General features: G+C 41.4%; 2 protein-coding genes across 2 annotated transcripts in view; one reads left to right on the top strand and one right to left on the bottom strand.

The window, feature by feature from the left end:
- Nucleotides 1-2257: 2257 nt before the first annotated feature.
- On the bottom strand, nt 2258-8884 carry nop16 (NOP16 nucleolar protein homolog (yeast)). The gene is made up of 5 exons (XM_068600632.1): nt 8714-8884; nt 7806-7914; nt 6823-6892; nt 5967-6073; nt 2258-2690 (listed from the first exon to the last, which is right to left on the bottom strand). The coding sequence occupies exons 1-5, from the start codon at nt 8818-8820 to the stop codon at nt 2523-2525; spliced, it is 561 nt and encodes a 186-aa protein (XP_068456733.1). The 5' UTR covers nt 8821-8884; the 3' UTR covers nt 2258-2522.
- Nucleotides 8885-12394: 3510 nt separating this feature from the next.
- The window catches only part of grk6 (G protein-coupled receptor kinase 6), a 41104-nt gene continuing 31727 nt past the window's right edge, over nt 12395-21771 (top strand). The window contains exons 1-2 of the mRNA XM_068600008.1: nt 12395-12564; nt 20870-20965. Coding sequence (XP_068456109.1) covers nt 12513-12564; nt 20870-20965 — 148 coding nt within the window. The 5' untranslated portion in view covers nt 12395-12512. The remainder of the gene's footprint in view (nt 12565-20869; nt 20966-21771) is intronic.

Raw genomic sequence — 21771 nt, 5'->3', positions numbered from 1 at the left:
CACGGTTGGCAGTAACGCTCCGATATTACGCAGCAATGTGTCATCAAATGCAGGGAAGAGGACGAGGACATCTCGCTAGTAGACGTGTTCCAAAATGTTATTAGTTTGACAAAAACACTTAACTTCGGCGGTTAAAAAAACAGCAAAAGGATATTAAACACGTTAGCATCGTCACATGAGCATGCTATCAAAACTGTAGCATAGCTAGCGTTGATTTGAATTTTTACGGATTTCTTTTTTTTTTAGCAGAAAATTGCCAATCTATCTCCTCACCACAACATAATCTCAGTTTTCCGACCTCACATATTTAAATTGCTATTTTGATTTCATAAAAAGTCTGTTTTGGCCCCAGCTGTGTTCAGTACCAAAGGTTGTGTAATCTGGAATCAAAGCGAAAGAAGAAAATGATCAGAATCGAACATCGATGAGGAGATCGTGGCCGTTTTAATAGATTCCAGGTCGTCGAAGAATACAGAGAACACCGAGTGAAAAGACAAGAAAAGTACGAAGGCTTCGGTCTGGTAAAATGCTTGTAGACGTCACTTCAGTTCGACCCCGCTTTGTTATTCCGTACGGATGCTCTGCAGCCGTGGGAATAAACTCAACGGGGTGTAAAAAAGCACAGCGAACATGAGTCACGTGAAGATAGATGTTACGTGACTCAGTGCTCATACATGTCCTCTATTTTTAGAGGACACGCTGCAGAACGATAACAGACACAGAGAAACATCAGCGACACTGTTTCCAGCAGCTTTACATCAGACGCTCCCCTGGGAGACGTGTGTTTTTCTATCGACCTGTCAAACCAAAACCTGCTCCTTTGTTTACTTCACACCTGTTCCTCCCCAAAGAAGATTTGTGCATATTATATTCCAGCACTGGAGCTTCTTTTTCTTCATTTCATAAAGATAAAACCTTTTTTTGGGTGATTCAACGACTGCTTCCTCCATGAAGCGGATTGTAGGATAAGTGAAAGAGTTATGGGGCATGTGGACACCATGGAGAGAAAAATAATGAAAAACATGAATATGTAGAAGTGAAAAGGCGTGTGGATGCTTCGTTATATCCTGTATACTTTTGGTACAAAGAGGTCTTTGTGTTTGTTGAAACTGAAAACTATGAACAAGTGGCCGGTTCAACAAAAATCTCGAGGACATTTTTTACATCATAAGCAATAAATATGTGAAATACTTTGCATGCACCACGAAGTGCAACGGTGATGTCACCGCATTAATAGTTTCTTGTTTACTTCTACCAAAATGCACACAGTATCTATATACATATATATAGTGATATCTTTTATTGAACTCACAACTCGATATATAACAGATATATTTAAGTTATTTCCTCATTTGAGTATGGTTTGATTTATTAAAACTATATAGTCTAGACATGTCTTTAAAAGACCTTCATGTGGATCCAATAGGAGAGACACAATCTGAAAGCATTGAGACAGAATAGCTCAGTGGATTTTTGGTTGTTGACAATCAAACAAAGATGAAGCAGCACCAGACGGGTCTACCAAACCCTCCGTGCCCTTTTCAGGAGGCAGAGGCAATCTGTCATCACATCCTCTCTTTGGGGAATGTCACGCAAACATTTCTTGTTGATCTCAAAAGCTGTCGCGGGGGGGATGATTTTGTAAAGAATAACACAGAGCGGACGACTCGAGGCCTTCTCCGGCGCCCGTCACGAGTCTGAGCGGCTCACGGTCCATTAGCTCCTCCGGCCTCGCCGTGTTTATCTTCACTCGTCTGCCGACGACTGAACGACCTGAAAAGTAACAATTTCAGATCCTCCAAAGACGCGACAGGTTCACAAGATTTTAAATCCTCTCACAAAGGCTTCAATTAATATGCAATGGAGTCTTGAGACAGAAGAAAATAGGAATGTTTTTTCTCTCCTCTTGACTCATTTTGGTTTACAGCATCAAAATGTACGAACTTAATGAGTTTAAGCAAAAAGCTGAATATAAAAATAAATGGGCAACGTTTCTCAAGAGCCGTGTTTTTCTAACCAGACCGACACAAACTTGAGTCAATCGGTTAGCTGGGTTACAAATGAACGTCTCCAGAGGCATTATTTAACGGAGCCGTAGACTTGTTTTGAACAGGAGAACTGCAGGAAGCTGCAGAGATCCCTTTCAGACGTCAACACTTGATGCAACTGAAGATCTAAAAGCAGCTTGATGAGAGAAACATCTGATGAACCTCCAGTGTGCGGAGAGAAAAAACTAATAAAAACACATCTGCAAAAATGAGCTTCAAGGTATTTAAATGATTACATTACAAACGCATCTTAGTCCATACGGTTTGTGGGTCAGGACACAACAACTAACTGGAATAGATTAAAAACAGGAAATCTTTTACAGGGAGGAAAGTAACAGAAAGGTCCTGGAGGGTCCGAGACACAGACGCAGGTCCTCGCGTCCCGGCTTGCACTGCTCCGTCTCTCCGGGAGATCTCGACACAGACAGAAAAAAAAGTCCAGAACAGCGCCGACCCGGCATAAAAAAATCCCTTTCACTGGACCATCGTTGGCGGGTCCGTCGGCGGGTCCGTCAACTCGGCCGTCAGCGAGGCGAGGAAGGCCGAGTAGTGCTCCGGGTGGCACCTTTTGTACTCGTTGATCTTCCTCTTGATCTGTTTGGGCGTGTCCTGGTAGTAGTTCTTCTCGTCCATGGCCATCGCCTGCGGGGAGAGCAGAGAGGACAAGACAGACGCTCCAGTTAAAAACGAGAGAAACAGTCCCGTGCAGACGGGTTTCAGTGACTTCCTCGTTGCAGATTGAAATGGTCAGATGTCGAGGCGGCAAGCACATTTTACAGCGGTATTATTCAAATGATGTTATATTATTAGAACCATATTGAAAATCTATCCGGGGGCCCCGGTGAGGCTTTCAACGCTCATTACATACCAGAAAGCAAACATATCTCTGATGACATTAGAATTGTAAATCAACATTTAAAGGCTGCGCAGCGTGTCGTCTGTTCATCCCGTTTAAACTGTGCACGTCTTCACAGCTGCAGATACTCGACGATGAGGCTCCACGAGTCAGCGTTTAACCCTAAAATCATCCTGCGGTCATGAATATCCCCGACAGAGGTTACAGAGCGGCTCTGTGGGATGTCGGGTTTGCTTTTCCAGTGGTTGCTGGAATATTTGGGACGTATGTGATTCAAACATGTACAATAACTCCGAAAGTCAAAATGTATAATGAAAAAAAGAGGAGATAATTTCCCAAATGCTGGAAATGTTCAGCATCAATTCTGTGTTTGTTGGCGTTCGGCCTTTCACATTTTCACCGCGGTCCAAACAGTTTGCGAGCTATATTCATTAAAGAAAGTTCTTTTTCTTTCATCCAAACAGAGAGTCAGGGTCTTTATTGCTCGCGATGTGGCTGAAAAAGGAAAAAAAAAAAATTAAATCTTTCCAGTATTAGAATCGGGCTTTGAACGTAGTGTGTTGATCCCAAAAGCCGTCGAATATAATAACCAAAACATGCAGGTGACGGACTCGGCTTTTCATAATTTTAAAGTCAAAAAGGTGGCAGCGCTCCTGGTGATGACTCAGTGAAAGCAACAGTTGAAACAATGTTGGAACGAGGCGCTTTTCTGATAAACGCTCCAGCGATTTTCAACTTCTGCTGCTCGGCAATCTGAGTAATAATACAAAAAAACACGCCCGAGCTCCTCTCAGCACTGCACGAAATATGCACCGGCGTGTCCCTTTAATCCAAATTAATGAGAAAAACAAAAGTCGGCAGCTGTGAAGGAATATCACGCAGCTGAAAACCTTATTTGCCCGTCAAAACTTTTCAAGGGAATCAAAACAAAAGGACACTCTTATCATCGGGAGGCGGGGGGGGGAAACATATTCAACTGACAAATTAGGTTTCCTCTGCAGCGACGGAGCACATCCAGGAAGGCACAAAGAAAACGTCCCCGACCTTGGCAGCCATTCCTCATTGTCCTTAAACGCACCATCATGCAGCCCAAGTTCAGCCAGTAAATACCAAATCTTGACGCCTCGTGTAGAATACGACTCCGCTATATTACACTTCAAACCAGGCGGCAACCTTTAAAATTTAAACTCCTCTCACTGTAAAAAGTATGACACATACAAGTCTATGAGGAAACTACCCTTTTTCTAACTTGATTTATGACCTATACGAACATTTTAATCATTAGTTCAGGGACTCAATCGCTAGTTTAGAATCTTCTTCAATAACATTTTAATCTTTTTCCAGTGTTTTCAGTTCATGGAGATTACACTAGCCGCCCAAAGATGCCAAACTCTCAAGGCTTCATAACAGTAGTCTCCAAAGCAATGGGTGACATCACGGCGACTCCATCCACTTTCTTGTAAACACGACCGGTGGTCCAAACTAACGTTGCTTTCGGTAATGACGTGCGAGGTTATTATACATCGTGTACTTCCTCAGCTGAGTCACTCACTCATCGACTCATCATTTCTTGCAGTTGGATTAGAATATCTTTACATCTTGAATATGAAAAGTGAGCTAGCAGAGGGGAGCAGCTAGCTAAACTCCAGGAAGAGCATCGGCACAGAAAACCCCTGTAAAAAAACACTCCTCTGTTCTGGTACAAACGAGCTGTACCGTGTTATTTGGCAAAGCTTGTGAACAGCTGGCTTTTATCTTGGTCACGACTCAGCTGGTCACGATCATAAATATATTTATTTACGATTAATTGTCCCAATTGCAATTGAATCGTCTTTCATTTCAGGCCACATGGCGGTGCTGTTGCGTTGGGCTCTGCAGCTCGGCTTTTAAATCCATGTTGTTAATGTCGACGGCTGCTTATTGAAATAACGCAGTCGTTGGCAAAGGAGTCAATTCATCGTCAAATAGTGTGCAGGAACAGTGTTTCACCTCTCGCTCTGCTGCGCATAGATCTATAAATAGCCTTTTGTTTTTACTGCAGGAAGGTAATGCATGTAGAAGGTTCATTTCAAAAGGTGAACATGTTGAAACACCCGTCTTGTGCACAAATCTGTTCCTGGAAGGAGCCCCGCTGCTGTGTGCTGTGTTCACGCCGCGTTTTCCAGCCAAACACTTTTATGAGAATTGTCTAATTAGAAACGATGGATGGGAGCGACAACCCGAGCGTGACTCCCCCCCCCACCCCCCCGAGAGCTGGCGAACACGCGGCTGCACCCCGTAGGAAACCCGCCGTGAATCAGGAGACCCATTATCAGACCGCTTCCTGTCATCATCTTTCTTCGTAAGCAACAAATGAAGTGGAATGAGAATCTGTCCGACGGCTTTTAAGATCTGGACAGCCACGCTCTCTTGTTCCAGGTTTTCTTCCCCCATGACATTGGAAGCGTGTGCACACTTTGTTTACTTATCTGATGATCCATGTGTCGGCACATTTGTAACACTGTCCTTGAGCGAGGAAAGCAGCTATTATGCAAAGTGGTTGCGGTGAGGCCAGGTGGTGACGGTTTAAAAACCACATTTAATGGATTTAAAAAGTTTAGTTTTACATTTATGTTAATAAAGGGGAAGATTGCTTTTAAAAAAAAATTCAAATACCGATATCGGCATCATAAATTAAGACCGTGAGTCTGTATTAAATATCTCACCTCGGCTGAGAGAGTTTGCCCTTTAAAAAAAATAAATGTCCCACATATTAATCTTGTCCGATGTTGGCGGGAGCGGTTATTAATTAACTGAGGTAGGCATGACACGAGGAACCGATCATTCAGGACCGACTCAATGGCAAAATTCTGAAAAGTTTAACAATTTCCGACAAACATGTATATGAAAGCGGTCAGAAAAAGGCGGGTGCAATTTTTTTTTATACAGTCTTTCTTTTGAATTGGAAATAGTTGCCAGATAGTTGTGCTCAATATAAATACTGGGGATGAATCATGCAGAACCATCATGTGACCAAAGTGTTACTGGCTCCATCGCGTTCAGGCTTCGGCCGCTGCTCTCACCTTGAAGTCGTCGAGGTGCTCTCGGATCATGTACTGAGCGTACTCGATCAGATCGGAGGACAGCGTCTTGGAGTCGATCTCTGGACGGTCGGCCTCCTCCTGCAGCTCTGCGCCACACAAACACATTTTAGACACAAACATTCATTCATATTTAACTTTTTCCTGCTTCATTTTGGTGCAAAGACGAGGGCATAACATTTTATTTGAAACTCAATGACAATATGCAAATATGATCAGTTGGTCTTCATTAGATGAAATGTTCAGCACAGCGTTAAAAGCACCGACGGCGTTGCTAGAGGAATAAAAGTCAGTCATTGCTGAAATCCAGAGCAGCAGCTGATTAAGGCCGACTCCTCTGAGCATCTCCGCCACCGAGCGGTACAACAACAACACATCAAGCTCTGTTTTCTAATCAAAATGGGTCTAATTAGAGTGAAAAAGCACATCAAGAGTCCAGCTGAATAAAATGAAAAGATTCTAGGAAGCAACTCATGAGAGTCAGATCAGGACAGCATGTACCGTCTACCGAGCAGCACAGGGTTCTTTCAGTGTCCACAACACTGAGCGGTTTTTATTCCCACAGAACCGCTGCGTTTATGGGATTTGCTCCCGGAGGCGAGTTCACGTGGAGCTTGTCACACAGACTTTCATTTTCAAGACACTAGTTTGCGTTCCAAAATAGAAGAAGCGATCACGAAGTAGTTGTTTTTGCAGCAACCGAATTGCTTAAAACTCTAAACAGATGCAGAACGTAGGGGTTGGAACAGAAACGCTGCGTTGCAGCATGAACCCCTGATGATAAAAACACACAAAGAAAAAGGACAAAAGGAATGCAGAGAAAAAAGAAATGACTTACGGTTGATGACGTAGGGCTTGGTCACGATGCCGACGGGAACTTTAGTCACTTTGTCCTTTTTTCCGAGGAGCTAAACGTGGGAACAAAAACACATCATGATGGAAAGAATGCACATTAGCATCTGACACGCGTGTTGCATTCTGGGTTAACCGATGACGATAGAACACAGTCCGCCACAGATCGGACATTTTTCTCTCTAATGTGACAGAACAGGTATGCCAGGAAAACAATACCGTTAGTGTCCTTGCTCCAGAGCCCCGAGGCAGACCAAAAATGTATAATTCATGGGATGCTCGCAGTCCTGAGTAAACTAAATACAAGCGTTGTCTCAGGCCGATGGAAAACCAGCTGCTGCCCAGAGGACAACATTTTATTTCATAATCTGTAGCGAGAAACAGTCACGGCATCAGTGAAAGTACAAAATAATAACAGCACTATATTTTTAAAGAGTCAGAAACTAGTTCATTTTTGTTTAATGACTATTAACTGAAGTGAATATTGACTATTAACTGACTATTAATGACTATTATGCATGACTATTAACTGAAGTGATTTGAGAGAGATTTCTGCTGGTGTTTAATCCTCACAACCAAGAAATGATGAAAACTACAGAACATGATCAGATGTCTTCAAATCTTGAACCGTTGGATAACTTTATTACTATTTCAATAATAAGAGCCTTGTTTTACAAACTCGCCAAATCGAAATCCAGCAACTGCCAGGAACTCTTGAGCAAAACAATAATTTAGCTACTGATTCGACAAAGGGACATCTTGAATGATCCAACTTCCAACGGACATCGAGTGTTTCCCATCTGTACGATTCATTTAACAGCTAACTGTGATATAATTGGACATGAAAACAAAAGTTCAGAGTTGTCGTTCATGTCGATGTCGCTGACTGAAGTCTCACATTTCACGTTGTCAAACCGATGCACTGGACTGTGTTTGTGTGTATGAAATAGAACCACAGCAGCTACTCACGCTCGTTTTCTTTAATGGCAGCGTGCGGTTTGGATCGAAGGCCAGCCCCATCTCCTGCAGGTTCCTGGCCATGGACTTCTTGCTGTCCCACGCATTTCGGATCTGGTTACTGAGGGAGAGGACACGTTAGACGCATAACAATGTCACACAATTGTGCTTCTGCAGCAGCAGGCCCAAACAAAGGTGAAGTTTGATTAAAGCAGAAAACACAGTTTTGAGGGTCAGGTTCTCTAACTGTAGATCTAAATTGATCAGTTAAAGGTGTCCGTCAGTGATTCATCTCAGAGATGACAGAACATTCCACCCAGTGAGAAGTATCAACTATCTTCTCAGTGAAAACTGTGTTTGTTTACAGATGACCGACACCATTATAATTATTAATATATTCTAACTATTGTTGAGAACAACATTGCCCCAAGTGCAGAACCATGATAATATGCATTTTAAGTTGTGTGGGTTATATGTGTATATATATATATATATATATATATATATATATATATATATATATATATATATATATATATATATATCATATACCCAGCCAACATTTCACTATTAATAACGTTTGACAGGCTGATGGGATTTATCGAGGAAATATGCTCCATATTAAATTATTTAAAGCAACTGTAGTACAAGTACAAATGTCTAAAAACGGAATAATATAACATTCACAGCTGAATACTTTATCACGTATGTATTTAAGACTTTGAATCAGGACTCTTAGACGTAAAGGAGTGGATTTAGACAATGGCATTATACTTTAACCTAAATAATCTGTATACTACTTCCACTCCTGTAGAATATAAATACTACAAACATCGGATAAACCGCTCAGGTATACCCTTCTCACGTGTTGTCAACATGCCCTCCGTTAGCCAACATTAGCTAACAAGCTAACGGCTTACTTTTCTATCCTCGGGTTGTATTTCTTGAGGGACTGCTTCAACAACTTCTTCCGGTCTTGGTTGTAGTTGAACTTCTTTCTCTTCCCGGACTTCTTGGCTTTCGGCATGTTGGTGTTTTTTAAATTGTCTTCACAGCACAGCCGAGGTTTGTTAGTGGTGAAGGAGGCAGCGTGCAGAAACAGGAAGTGCGTGTTTGTTTTATTCCGCTCATGTGACCGGAAGCCTCGTTTTCACTTTTGATTTGTTTGAAGTTGTTTGCGAGTACATCAATGAATACAAATACAACACAGAATTAATGAATGAATTAAAAGTATCTATATATATACATACATATATATGCACATATATAACATTGTTATATATATATATATATACTTTTAATTCATTCATATATATATATAACATTGTTATATAGTTATATATATATATATATATATATATATATATATATATATATATATATATATATATATATATATATATACGTGTACATATATGTATATATATATATGTGTGTGTATATATATATATATATATATATATATATATATATATATATATATATATATATATATATATATATACTTTTTTATGACATAAATATATATTATATATTTTTTTAATATATAATGTATTACATATTTCATAATATTATGTGTTCAATACCTACCTAGGTTCAATACCATACCTAGGTTCCTTTGCACAGCTACATCCACTTGACCTGTGGGAGGAAGTTTCCTATACGTCCCCCAAGGAGCAATCTCAGGGAGACGAATCTCAACCACGGGAGAATGTCTCAACCTGGCATAGCTTGAGCCATATGAGATGGGACGGTGGTGATGCTAGTCATCACTACAAATATACAATATGTGCATGTGCTATTTATAGCACTAATTGCAAAAACATTCACAGTCATGGTTCAGAAAAATTGTTTCCCTTCTGTTTTTTTTTTTCTTTTGCTCCCTTAAAAAATACAAACATGTTTAATATATTCTACAGCTCAGGGTAACTTCACAGAGACTATTTTCACATTTCAAAACGATATATTTTAAAAGTTATTGTCTTTAATATCGCTGAGGCAGGTGCCCCATGGAATTGTGGGTAATATTGATGACCAATTAAGTTAGGCCATTGTAAATATGGTTGTATAAATAATAATCATAACAATTATAAACAAGTAACTTGAGTCAGTAATGTACAGAGATTAATGAGATGGACCACACACATTTCTTCCAACCACAGCTGCCACTGCAGTGCTGATTAGGGTTTTTTTAGGACCAGTTTTGTCGGTTTGTTTATATTCGAGTAGCAAAGCGCAAAGAGAACTGAGATTCCGTGTAGCGCTAAGCTAGTTTAGCGGTTAGCGCTAAAGGAATGGCACGTTGTGGAGCTGGATTACTGCTTGGTTATATATATATATATATATATATATATATATATATATATATATATATATATATATATATATATATATATATATATATATATATAACCTATAACATTGTTTTTGTTGAAGCTCATTACTATCAACAGTTCATCAAGTGTCTCCGAATGACATTCAACAAATTCTTTCATAATTACAAAACAGCAAAAAACAAAAAACATACTAAATAGATGTACCTTAAATGGCACAACAAATCCTTCTTTATCATTACTTTTAGACCTCAAACTTCAAATAACATCTGGAGGATGGAAATACCTGCAGCTACTGCTTCTTCCCTCTAGATGTCAGTAGGAGTCATAAGAGAAATAAAGAAAACCCACAAACTGAAGTTGTTCACCTCTTGTTTGGATTAAATTCAGACGGACAGAATGATAAAACATACAAGATGATAACATAGAAGAATAAATAATAATTAATTCCAGTTCCGGATAACAAATAGGCAAAGTTTTTGCAAAATTAATTACACATGACAAGTATTTAATCGCCTGACTCAGAATTGTACTCCCGAACTTGTAGAGAATTATTTTGAATTGAGTTGTAACCTGCATGATGGGAAGTAACAAACTCTAAACACATAGTTAAACAAATAAACCAAAAAAAGGAATCCCTGCTGGATGCATCTTGCATCTGAACAAGTTAAGTTTCCCTGACTAAATGGATGATTATCTTGATTCTGCTCATATGATATACATTCCTGAAGTAGCTCAGACAGATCTGCTCATTCTTATTTTTTTATACACAATTTTATTTCTTGCATTAGCATCAAAGCTACTTTGTGCTCTTGTGATCCATTTATCATAGTCCATTTATGCAACTAAATTAAGTTTAGTAAGTTTTAGTAACAACATTACATCCCTTTGTAAAGACTGTTATGGCCGGGAAGTCACATTAGAGACTGTTTACTTGCACAGTCTCGTTCCCTCGAGATAGTAATGCTCTGTTGTTTTCTTCTTGAGTGGAAGACCTTACAACCTCTGACCTGCTAAGGTCACGCTGTCCTCCTCTTAATCAACGAGTAGTGAAAGTTGGATCCCGAATGGGGTTTTTGAAAAGCCAGATCTAGGAGATGCAATCACAGTGACAAACTCAATCACTCGTCTACTTGATGTGAGCTGCTGTCGTCATTCTGCACAACACAAACAATGAGCCTTTCTTAATGAACCTTTGATGCACCAATGAGCTTTCATTGATTGGTGCAGGGAAATCCACTTTCTGCAGACTGAGATGACCCCACAGAGAGCCGCAGCTCTGGAGCCAGTAACGTATTGATTTATGAATGTGTAACAGTGCATCACTTCTCATTGATATATTCCAGGGAATAGCTTTTTTTTTAGGAATTCCCTTTCTAGCTGATGCTCACTCTGCTATACGAACAATTTTTTTTTGGCACTATCACGGGCATGGAGGGAGGTCACACGTGCTGTGTGGACCGACTTGTCACCTGCGGAGCTATTTTAATCACTTTAACAAGCAAAAAAATTTCTTTATTAAACTTTACTTAAATGTATTTTAAACCACAAGTCTCTTCCCACAAGGGTTACGATATTGTAGCAATTTAAATAAAGTCAAACAACCATGTGGTTGACTGCTTTGCTTACATAGAGACACCAGAGGGAACAATGTGATTGGATGAAACTATCCTTTAAAGCAACTACTGTGAAAGCAGTACTGCAGGCTGAAAGCAGAGCAACAGTGGAAGACAGGAGCTGTGCATAGAGAAAATAAGCTAATAGTGAAGGATAATTATAATACATGTAGTGTATTTTTTTTTTAAAACAATCCAATTATAAAATAGCTATAACTTTGTGATTCTGTTTAGGAAAGCAGAGAAGGCTGAGCAGGCCCCACCACAGGTATAGGGACAGCAAAACAATGTTGAGTTAGCTTTAAAAGGAGGCGGGAAGAATGATCAGAGTGAGACGTCTGTCTGTTATCTGCTCCAACTTTTTTAATCGAACAGTAATTATATAACAGAGTGAGAAGTCTGCTTGTTCTTCCTCTTCTCTGACAGCAGCTCCGGGGCGGGGAGACCGAGGGAGGAGGAGAAAGTGGTGAAGAGGGGTCGGTTCGTTACCGGACAGGAGAGCTGTGCGACAGCGGAACCGGAGGGTTTGATTTTCCCTCCTTGGCTGGGCGGTGGGAGGAGGTGGTGTACGGTGTTTAGGGACTATAGACTGAGATTGAAGCCGGCGGGGGGAGTGGGGAGGGGAGGTGGAGGGGAGGGGGGGTGACCAGGAGCTCCGTCTGCCGCCGCCGTTGCCGCTGCTTGCTGCAGCGGTTTAACACCAGACAGCATCAACATTGCCGGTGGAGTGAGGGCGGATTCAACGGTTTCGGACCCGGGCAAGCATCAACATGGAGCTGGAGAATATCGTGGCCAACACGGTGTTGCTGAAAGCACGGGAAGGTAAGGATGGGGATGGGAGTTTGACAGCTCTCTGGTAACGTCAACTTACCGACAACAGCAGTCGGGATACCCCCAGACACGGGCTTTATAAACTGTTGTTGCACTTCCTCTAAGCCGGCGGTCCCATATTTTGATGATACGGCTCCACACGAACAGGATGTTAACGTAAAACACGCGCCGTTCGAGCGACGCACCAAACTCCATACTACATTTCGGCAATTTAAAGTTTTCTGGCGGGTCCGTGAACGTATACGCGAGCGTATGGCCTTTCTGAAGACTGTGGCTAACTCTTGAGCAAACAATCTCCATGTCGGCATGGACATTGTTTAGTAAATTGCTTTTATATTGCTATACAACGTCTTCCTATTATGGTTGACGTTGCTCATCAGAAACTGCCAATAACACAGTTGTAATGTGCTCAACCGCGTTCATTGCTTGGTTAAAGTAGACAGCGGGGATGCCAAGCTAGCAACATGTAGTTTAATATTGACTGAAATTAGGCAATGTTTGTTACAGTATGCCGAATTTAAGAGTGGGTCCGTGGGACTTGAAACAACTTGTTGTGTACAGCGTCTTATGGTTGTACTTGAAGGGGCGCGTTAAATCGCCTGATTTCTTCGTAGAGTTTGGCGTGGCTGTTGATTATGTACGTGTGAGTGCGAGGGGGTCCGGAAGGGGTTGAAACTGTGAAACGAGACTGCAGCGACACATCGGGTTTCCCTTTGCTTGATGTTGCAGCATCGTCCTGTCGTTTGCGAAACAGGATGTCGAGGCAAAGCAGATGTGCTGTACAGAGGTTTGTGCTTTGTGGCACAACCATTGCATGTTCATGCTTTTGAAGTGTTTCAGCCCTTCTGTTGAAAAAGGACATTTATCTGATTATGGAAGTTGTGTTTACAGCTGTGTGCAGGTTTACAGTTCAGTTAAATGTCGAGAATGCAAATATGCAATTATTATTATATCTTTCAAACAATACAGTTTGTTTTATGGCTCGTGTCAATGATAAGAATCTTGAGACATCTCCTTGTGAACAATGAAAACGTCATCACAGCCCATTGTTAGCATGTTTATTCCAAAGGTTGCAGGCGGGAACTCGTTGCCAACATAATCCCACTGCCATCTGCAGAGAGACATGAGAAGATGAGTGTCATGATCCCCTCACTGCGAGCTTATCTGCTCAGTTCAGTTGATCCATTGTGCTGGTAGAGGACCAGGAGTCAAGCCTCCGTGTTGGCACCCATCTGCCCGGCTGAAGTGCCCATGAGCAAGGCCTCTTGCTTCTCATGACCCGAGAGGAGATGTTCTTTTTCTTTTTTTTTCTTTCAATGGGGAACAAACAGAGTTATATGATCACTCTGAATAAACTGTTTTGCCTCACAGGCAAATTTCCAGACTGAGGAGGCCTTGTTAAATTCAAGGTATAAATAGACACACATGCTTGTATGCAAAGATATGTAACTTCCAAGGAAGGTAAACAACACACGAGGGTATTGCAGAGAATTATGCAGCCAGATATGTAAACGCAGCCACCAGAAGTCCACAGACAAAGAGGCGATGCAATTTAATTAAAATCCAAAGTTACACACGGAAACACAAATAACAGACTTAAAAAAAAAACGACACAGCAAAAGTTCAAAGACAACATGAAAACATTCACATAAAGAGAACAGACGGACTCAAAACAATTTGTATCAATCAAAGCATTGTCGTTCAGTTTTCGGTACATTCAGTGATCAAATGATCCTTGAATTTGACCCTTTATGTAGAATTAATAGAATTGGAGCACCCCCGTAATAGATTTCCGGAAAGACTTGAAGAAAAGTCTACTTTAAATTCAAGTTCTCTGGATCTTGATCGGATTTTTATAACTGGCGTTTACGTTCAACATAATATCTCAGCTCCAAATGCAATACTAAATCGCTGGTGCACTCCTTCAGCCATAATTTGCTTATATTTCACATTACTGCTGGACATTTTCCAAACAAAGCCATCAAATTCTAGTGATCCTTGGAAATGTGCCATCTTCTCAATGTACTTTGTCACAAGCCAAAGACCTCTCTGTCTCCTCGATGGATTTCTCGCTCTTAAATTGATCATTTCAGGGGTTGCAAACTGAAAAGAAACCCTTACCTTTTGGATCTAAGGGCCTGACCCACGACATATACCTCTCACAGTTATTGGTGGAAGGAAGAAAAGGAAGTCTGCAAAAAAAAAAAGGGTCTATAGAATTTGAACAAAGGCGTTTTTGGATGTTGTTAAAGTTGTAGGGTGGAGTTTTCCTTTAAAAGCATGCAACATGAGGCAACTTCCCATTCATGGCTGCAAATGGCAGGAAGAGAGGAAACAGAACTGAAACGACCAAAAAGCCTGCAGTGTGACGCCCGCACACAAGTTTGACTGAGAACTCAGACATCGAAGCGGCAACAGGTGTCATTCTGTAGAAGTCACTTTTCTCTGGACAGAGAGCTCTCTCTATTTTACACTTGACTTGTGTCTGCCACTTCCTGTGTGCGGAGAAATGTTCGAAACCGCCCCCACTTTCATGGTTTCAGTTACCCGACAGTGTTTCCTTGACGGTCAAGCTGCCCAAATCCAATTGAGAGGGATAGAGCAGCTGATCAACGTGCTGAAATGTTCATCCAAGTCGCTTTCAATTGGCTTTTTTCACTCGTTAAAAGTTGGGTAATAGTGTTACGTTTATTTGTACAAACTCACAGAGCTGACATTAGCCGACAAACGTTTGCACATCGGCATGAGCCCATGTCAGGCTATGTTAGAGGCTTCAGCCCTGGACTTTGATTGGTGGAGGTTGTACCTGCAGACACTACTCTGGGCTGAAAAAAAAGGATTTAATCTGAAATGTAAAAAAAATGCTCAAACTGATAATCAAATCAAAGAAATGGCAACAAAACACATCCCTTATTACATATGTTAATATAATATGTATCCAGGTCTCTAAACTTACACGTCATTTGAAGTGCTATTGGAGTAATATAGTTACACCACAATTTACAAGACACTTCATTTGATCCCCACCTCTGAATCCGAACAGACACCATTGAAATGTTTTGTAGAAAAATGCCAGCTGTAAGTTCATATAATAAGTCAGGTGCTTTTCAGGGAATGTGGCAGACGTCATGACAGGCAGAAAGAAAGAGAAGAAAAGACCAATAAATACTAACCGGTAAACCCATTAGTTTTTAATTTTCTCCTGACGTATTTCTTGTTTCCGTTTGTTTCCATCATGAGGGACACAACGAGGCAGCTGTCAAAGGAACGATGATATTCCCTTCTCGACTAATTCTGTTGGTCGTGGTCAAACGCACAACTGCTGACTTTGTTGCGATTGATGCAGATGGCGGCCATTCCCGTTTCTGATCGGGCACATGACTGCCTCCGTATGCTGTCCCATAGATTCATTTAACGTTTGGGAAAGTCGACAAGCGCTCAGGAGGACAACCTGCTGATTAAAGACAAGAAAGCAATGAAGCACTAAATCCTGCACCCTATTTATAAAGATGAGGAGCGTTGGAAGTTTTTAAAAACTTTTTATGCTAATAATAATACAACACCCAACTCAGGCTATGAATGAATCCTTGAATTTGTAAGAGGAAGAATGTGTTATTTTTTTTTTTTGATTTTTACATTGTCTCACTTTAAACGTTAAGGAAAGATACGCAGCTGAACAGCAAACTCATCTAAATGCAGACTAACTTGACAAAACTATCATTTTAATCAGGAATGTGATCATGTAAACAAGATTATAAATAGGACATGAAACTCGGCTTATGGCTGCTACTTTTTCCTTTTTCTTTTCCTTAGTTTTTGATCTTCTGTGCTTGACACATTTCATTCAGTACCAGAAACAAATGCTGTTTGATAACCTTTCTTTACTCCTAGCAAACGTCTCTGACTATAATTGTGGCTCTAAAAGCTGTGACCATCAGTTTGTCCCCCGGTCTTGACATTTACAAAAGTAATTGGTCACGACTTGACAGTGAACCCACTAATTGTCAAAAGCGGCAATCGCTGCATCATTAAGTGAACATCAAAAGTTTGCCGTCTGTGTTTTGGCTCTTTAAACGTTCAACAATCAGCTGATGTGCCTTCGTATGCTTCAAGATGGAAAAATACTATTCATAGAACATGTCATTGTCTGCTTACTGAGGACGTCAAAGTGGAGACGGCGGACGGGGGACGTGTGACAGATCTGCCCCGACTGGGCTCAAACATCCGAGTTACATGGTGCAGACGTCAGACCACTGATCCGCCGGGAACATATCTCCAGCTGTCTTCAATGCAAAGTGGTTTAAGCTAAAAGTCACCAGATGTTAATAGATTACACCACACGCTAATGTGACGTCAAAATGTAACTATATGCAAGATAATATATATATCTCTATATCTCTATATATAGAATAGATAGATAATCAAGTTAAAATGACTCAATCTAAATCGCTAACTATTCTCAGATATTACTTTTATTAGCCAAGTAATGAGTATTTTATCAACATGAAACTAAATGTACCACTTAAAGTATTGGAGATTTTCTTTGTGGGCGGAAGAGTTAAAGGGACGGTTCACCTCATAATCAAAAAATATGTATTTTACCTCTTTTTCAATCTCGATTGTTTTGGTCCGAGTGGTCTAGTTTCGGAGATGTCGGCCATAGAGGTGTCTGCCTTCGCTGTGAAACCCACAAGCCAAATTCGGCATCGTCCCATTACATTTGAGAGAAGACCGATGTCTCTCTGGCCGGTGTCTCTGAAACTAGACAACCGACACCAAAACAACCTAAATTGCTGAAGAGCACGGGGGTAACGAGAAAAATATGTACTATGTTGGGGTGAACTGTCCCTTTAAAGTCTGCCCAACAACTTTCTGGGCATGTTTCCATCTTCTTCTCTTTTTTTTTTTAAAGTTGCTAAAGTGTTCTTGAAAGTTGCCAAATCTATAGAGAAAGTTGCTCTGCTGTCAACACTTCCCTGTAGGCGTGTCACCATTTCCATTCCAGATCACAAATCAATCCTAATGAACTTTTTTTCGATTTTGTGACACATGAACGTGCACTCAGAGCACGGGCAGAATGCCGAAGAGCGTTCACTGCTCCATCCTGCAAAGGCCCGAGTGCATCCTGGTGAAATAACAAACATTTAACGGCGCGGACAAAGCCCAAATAAAAGTTTAAAAAAAAACAAGCTTTGCAAATGTTTTAAGAGGAAAGAAATGTGTTTAACTAGAGCTGCAATAATTAGTCGATTAATTGATTAGTGGACTGAGTATTTGCAATTGTTTCGGTTAATTAATTAATGAATATAACGTTATCAATGAATAATGTAAGTACATTTTCATTAAAAAGTCCAAAACATGTGATGGTTCTGGTTTCATTCTGACATATGTACCAGACACGCATGACAGCTGATGTTTTGGACTATTTGGGCTCGAAACAATCATAGTTTTCCTTTAAAAAAAAAAAACATGAAAAAAACATATTCATGATGTGCAACATACCGTACATTCACCCATTGTCAGTACTCAAGATCACACATACACACATCATGTGCTTTAGTAGCACAAGATGTAAACAGAAGCTTTTTTGCCTCCAAGGAAAATCTCCAGGGCATCTTGATGTTAGTGAATCCGTTTAGCTGCTCTTCAGGAGATTTACTGGAAAAAAACCAATATCTTTTTATTGAGCTGGTATCACAGAGCTGTTATCTCACGTCTGGCTGAACTTCAATGTCTGATACCCGTCTCATGTTGGTGAAAGTGTCCTTCCTTTTTAAAAAAACAGCAGCGTTCACAAGTGACCTTTGACCTGCGTCGTCTCAGAGCTGTGCCAGTGTGCGGCGCCTCCCTCCCTCTAATGCGACTCAAAGCTTAATCGTCCTCATTTCAGTCTAATTACGCACGTTCATCATTTCGTTGGGGGGGTGAATCTGTGTTTCACAGCCTTCCTGTCTCACTGACCGTCTGTCTTGATTTACATTTCCACTAATGCACACAACGGACATCATTATCAATCAGTTTAGTGCCAATCCGGTGGCTGATGTTATCCTCTCGTTTCCCCAGGCGCAAAAAACAAAAACGCCTCGTTTTTGCATTGGAACTGTGACAAGTTGTGTCCCGGTCCGCAGCTGCCTCGCCGTATTTGAATCGCAAATCCTGAAGCGTGGCTTTGAGAACAAACAGGGTGGCGGCGGCCGGCGGCTGTATTCACAACAACGCTCTGTTGTCAGTGTATATACTGGGACTTTGTGTTTGATCCTGCTGCATTGCTCGAAGGCAATCGGTCCTCGTCCGCCCCTGGAAATGTCATCGCAGAGCCAAACTTCCTTCGTCCAATAGCCGCCCGCTGTCGCCCTCTGACGAGGTCTGAGGGAGGTTGACGGAGCGAGAGAGGCGTCGTTTCCACTGGACATGCCGCCCCTCACTTTGGTTTTCCACCGTCACATTTACTCCCTTGAGATCTCTCTTAAGAGGTGACCTCTGGCTGTCCAGCTGCATGAGACCCAGATGATGGGAGCTCCGTGTTGATAAACAAAAAATAGCGAAACAGTGACGTTTCAGACTCCTGAATCGGCGCCCACACATCCGAGTTTTCTTCAGCGGTTTGTGCCGTGCATTCTCCGTCCTCAGTGGTTTTTGGTCTGTTGCTCTGACAAAACAAGACTTTTATAGACGTTGTGATTAACATTTTTCCCGATTTCATCACCACATTTTAATAGACTAAGCATTCAATTGCGATCTGAAATATACCAGCTGTCAATCAATGAAACTGAGATCCAAAGTAGTTCCACTGTACGGGTAATACAACAATACGTACATATATAATATAATATTATTAATATATTGGAAGGAGATTGGTTAGACAACTTTTTTTCTTTTCTTCTTAACAATTAATTACAAATTTCTGACCTTTTTGGGCCGTCTTGCTTCTACTGAAACCAAACAACACAGATTAAACAGACATTGACATGCAGCAGGGTGAATGTAAATGTACTTGTCTATATCAATTACTCCAAGCAACACATTTGCATTGTCATTCATGGCTTCTTTCAGTTTTTCTACACATTGGTTTAAAAATAAACACATTTCATGAGCTGACAATCAGTTTCCAGGATCTTGAGATCTTAATCCAGGGCGGTCAGACTCTCGCTCTGGCCCTTGCAGCGTGGTGAATGAACCCTCGCCTCTGTGTCACCGACACCACCGGCTTCTGAAAAGCAGCCCGAGCGCAATAACGCAGCGAGGACAGGAACTTCCTCCGGGTTCTCTCTCTCTCTCTGCTTTTGTGTGGACTGAGCGGGTGACGTTCGCCCTTTGTCTTTCGCGCCGCCGCAGTTTCTAAAGAAACCGTGCGTAGCTGCTCCCATCCAAACACACAGACGTGTTCGAGCACACTTGTGCGAGGACATTTTTGTTGACTTTCTTTTCTTTTGACTTTCCAAAGACTCTAAACCTCTCACATCGGGGCGGTCGCCACGCAAAGCAAATGAGTAACCCTGTGGGGACCCGATTGTCCTCAGGCTGGATTGAAGTCTTCACAATGTGACGTCGTGAACAGGTCGCTGACCCAATAATGCTTTCGTACATGCAGTATTTCACCAACCGAGGGGGCCGGATGCACTTAATAAAAGGAACTAACACTAAACTGCAACAGTGCACCCCTCCCTCCCCTCGGGTCCTCCTACAAGGTACAGCAGTCGGTGTTGTGGTTATCCAGCGATAAAATTGACACATTCTGTTGCAATAAACGTATTGCAACAAAATGGCTTCTTTTATGAGGCGCTAACAAGTGTGGATCAAGTCCCCCCAAGCCAAATATTTGCAGCGGCCAAACCGTGGAATTGCTATTTCCAAGTTCAGTGATGTCATTGGGCTCAAGAAGACTTTATTTGTGGGGGCTGTAACCCACAGACCTCCATTAGGAAAAAAAAAAGACATCTGTAAGTCTTAAATATATCACTCGTGCGTGCGAGTCGAGGCAGAGCAGCTGGGAGGCGGGGCTAAAGGAAACACCCCAATGGGCCCCATTGGGAATGCAGAAGATCCAGGTAATTTTAGAGGAAGTTGAACTTTTTTTAGGCCTAAGGCACCACTGAGAAACTTTCATAGGAAAGAACAAAGGCCACAACTTCCACGCATTATCCAATTCTCCTCATACATACGTATAGCGACGCATTGGACATGAAACCAGAGTCTCTTTTACGCATCTTTTTCAGGGTGCACTTTGTTTGTCACCCAAAGAGCAAATATCGAGCTTGGACTTGAATGTTTAAAACCAAACCTGTTTGTTTTGCAGGAGGCGGCGGGAACAGAAAAGGAAAAAGCAAGAAATGGAAGCAGCTGCTGCAGTTTCCCCACATAAGTTTGTGTGAAGAGCTGCGACAAACCACAGGTGAGAAAAAAACGGCGTTTTCCGCGCTCTCATATCCGTGGTCTCTCGTGTGTCAAGTCTGACGTCGTTTGAAACGGATTCAAACCTGCTGTGTCCGTGGCTGCTTGTTTAAACCCTTTAAGTCTCAAGTAGAAATAACCAGACCTCCATATTGACAAGGTCAAAACGCACTCTGAGATCCCGAGACACTCTCTTTGGAAATGGCTTTAAAATAGGACTTTTTTGTGTGTTTTTGTTTGTATGAATTCATATTTGATGTATACGTTTTACACATGTTTTTGTTCAATCGAACACAGGTTCTGTGTGTGACATTAGCTACGCAAACAGTGAAAAAGCACCGACGCTTTCAGTCACGATAATTTAGCTCCTCAATTAAATAAATATTGCGTTAACTTACAGTACGAGGTGCTGCCAAAGGTAACAAAGTTACTGTAACGCTTCAGTCAACACTTGTCATGTAATATACTGCGTGAGTTCACTCTTAAGAACCAATATTAGTGGGACCGCTACAGAAAAATTGCAGATAATAACTTCATTTTTATTTTTGACATGACATTTGATACCCAGAACATTTACATGAAAAGACACTGCTGACTATCCCCGCATAAAATGCGGCCATAATTTCGCCCATACACGGTCCAGCCACGCACTAGGTTTCCCCCCAGTCTTGTTCTGTTATTGCATTAAGCGCAAAAGTTCCCTTGAACGCATGACAGTGTTGTGCAACTTTATGGAAGAGAGCAGGAACGAATTCACTAATGAAATCTGAGCTGCATAGAGTAGAAGGGACGCCATGTGAATCATAT

Source organism: Clinocottus analis, unplaced genomic scaffold, assembly GCF_023055335.1.
Source record: "Clinocottus analis isolate CAN_PGR_092001 unplaced genomic scaffold, fCliAna1.0.p SCAF_5, whole genome shotgun sequence".
Lineage (NCBI taxonomy): Eukaryota > Metazoa > Chordata > Actinopteri > Perciformes > Cottidae > Clinocottus > Clinocottus analis.
This window is presented reverse-complemented; position numbering and strand designations above follow the sequence as displayed.

What these genes read in the sequence shown, in the direction of transcription:
- nop16 (XM_068600632.1), bottom strand. Translation starts at nt 8,820, where the DNA reads ATGCCGAAAGCCAAGAAGTCCGGGAAGAGAAAGAAGTTCAACTACAAC. An exon ending in TACAACCCGAGGATAGAAAA is followed by an intron (nt 7,915 to 8,713) that starts GTAAGCCGTTAG and finishes CCTCTCCCTCAG; the next exon opens with TAACCAGATCCGAAATGCGT. An exon ending in TGCCATTAAAGAAAACGAGC is followed by an intron (nt 6,893 to 7,805) that starts GTGAGTAGCTGC and finishes TCCCACGTTTAG; the next exon opens with CTCCTCGGAAAAAAGGACAA.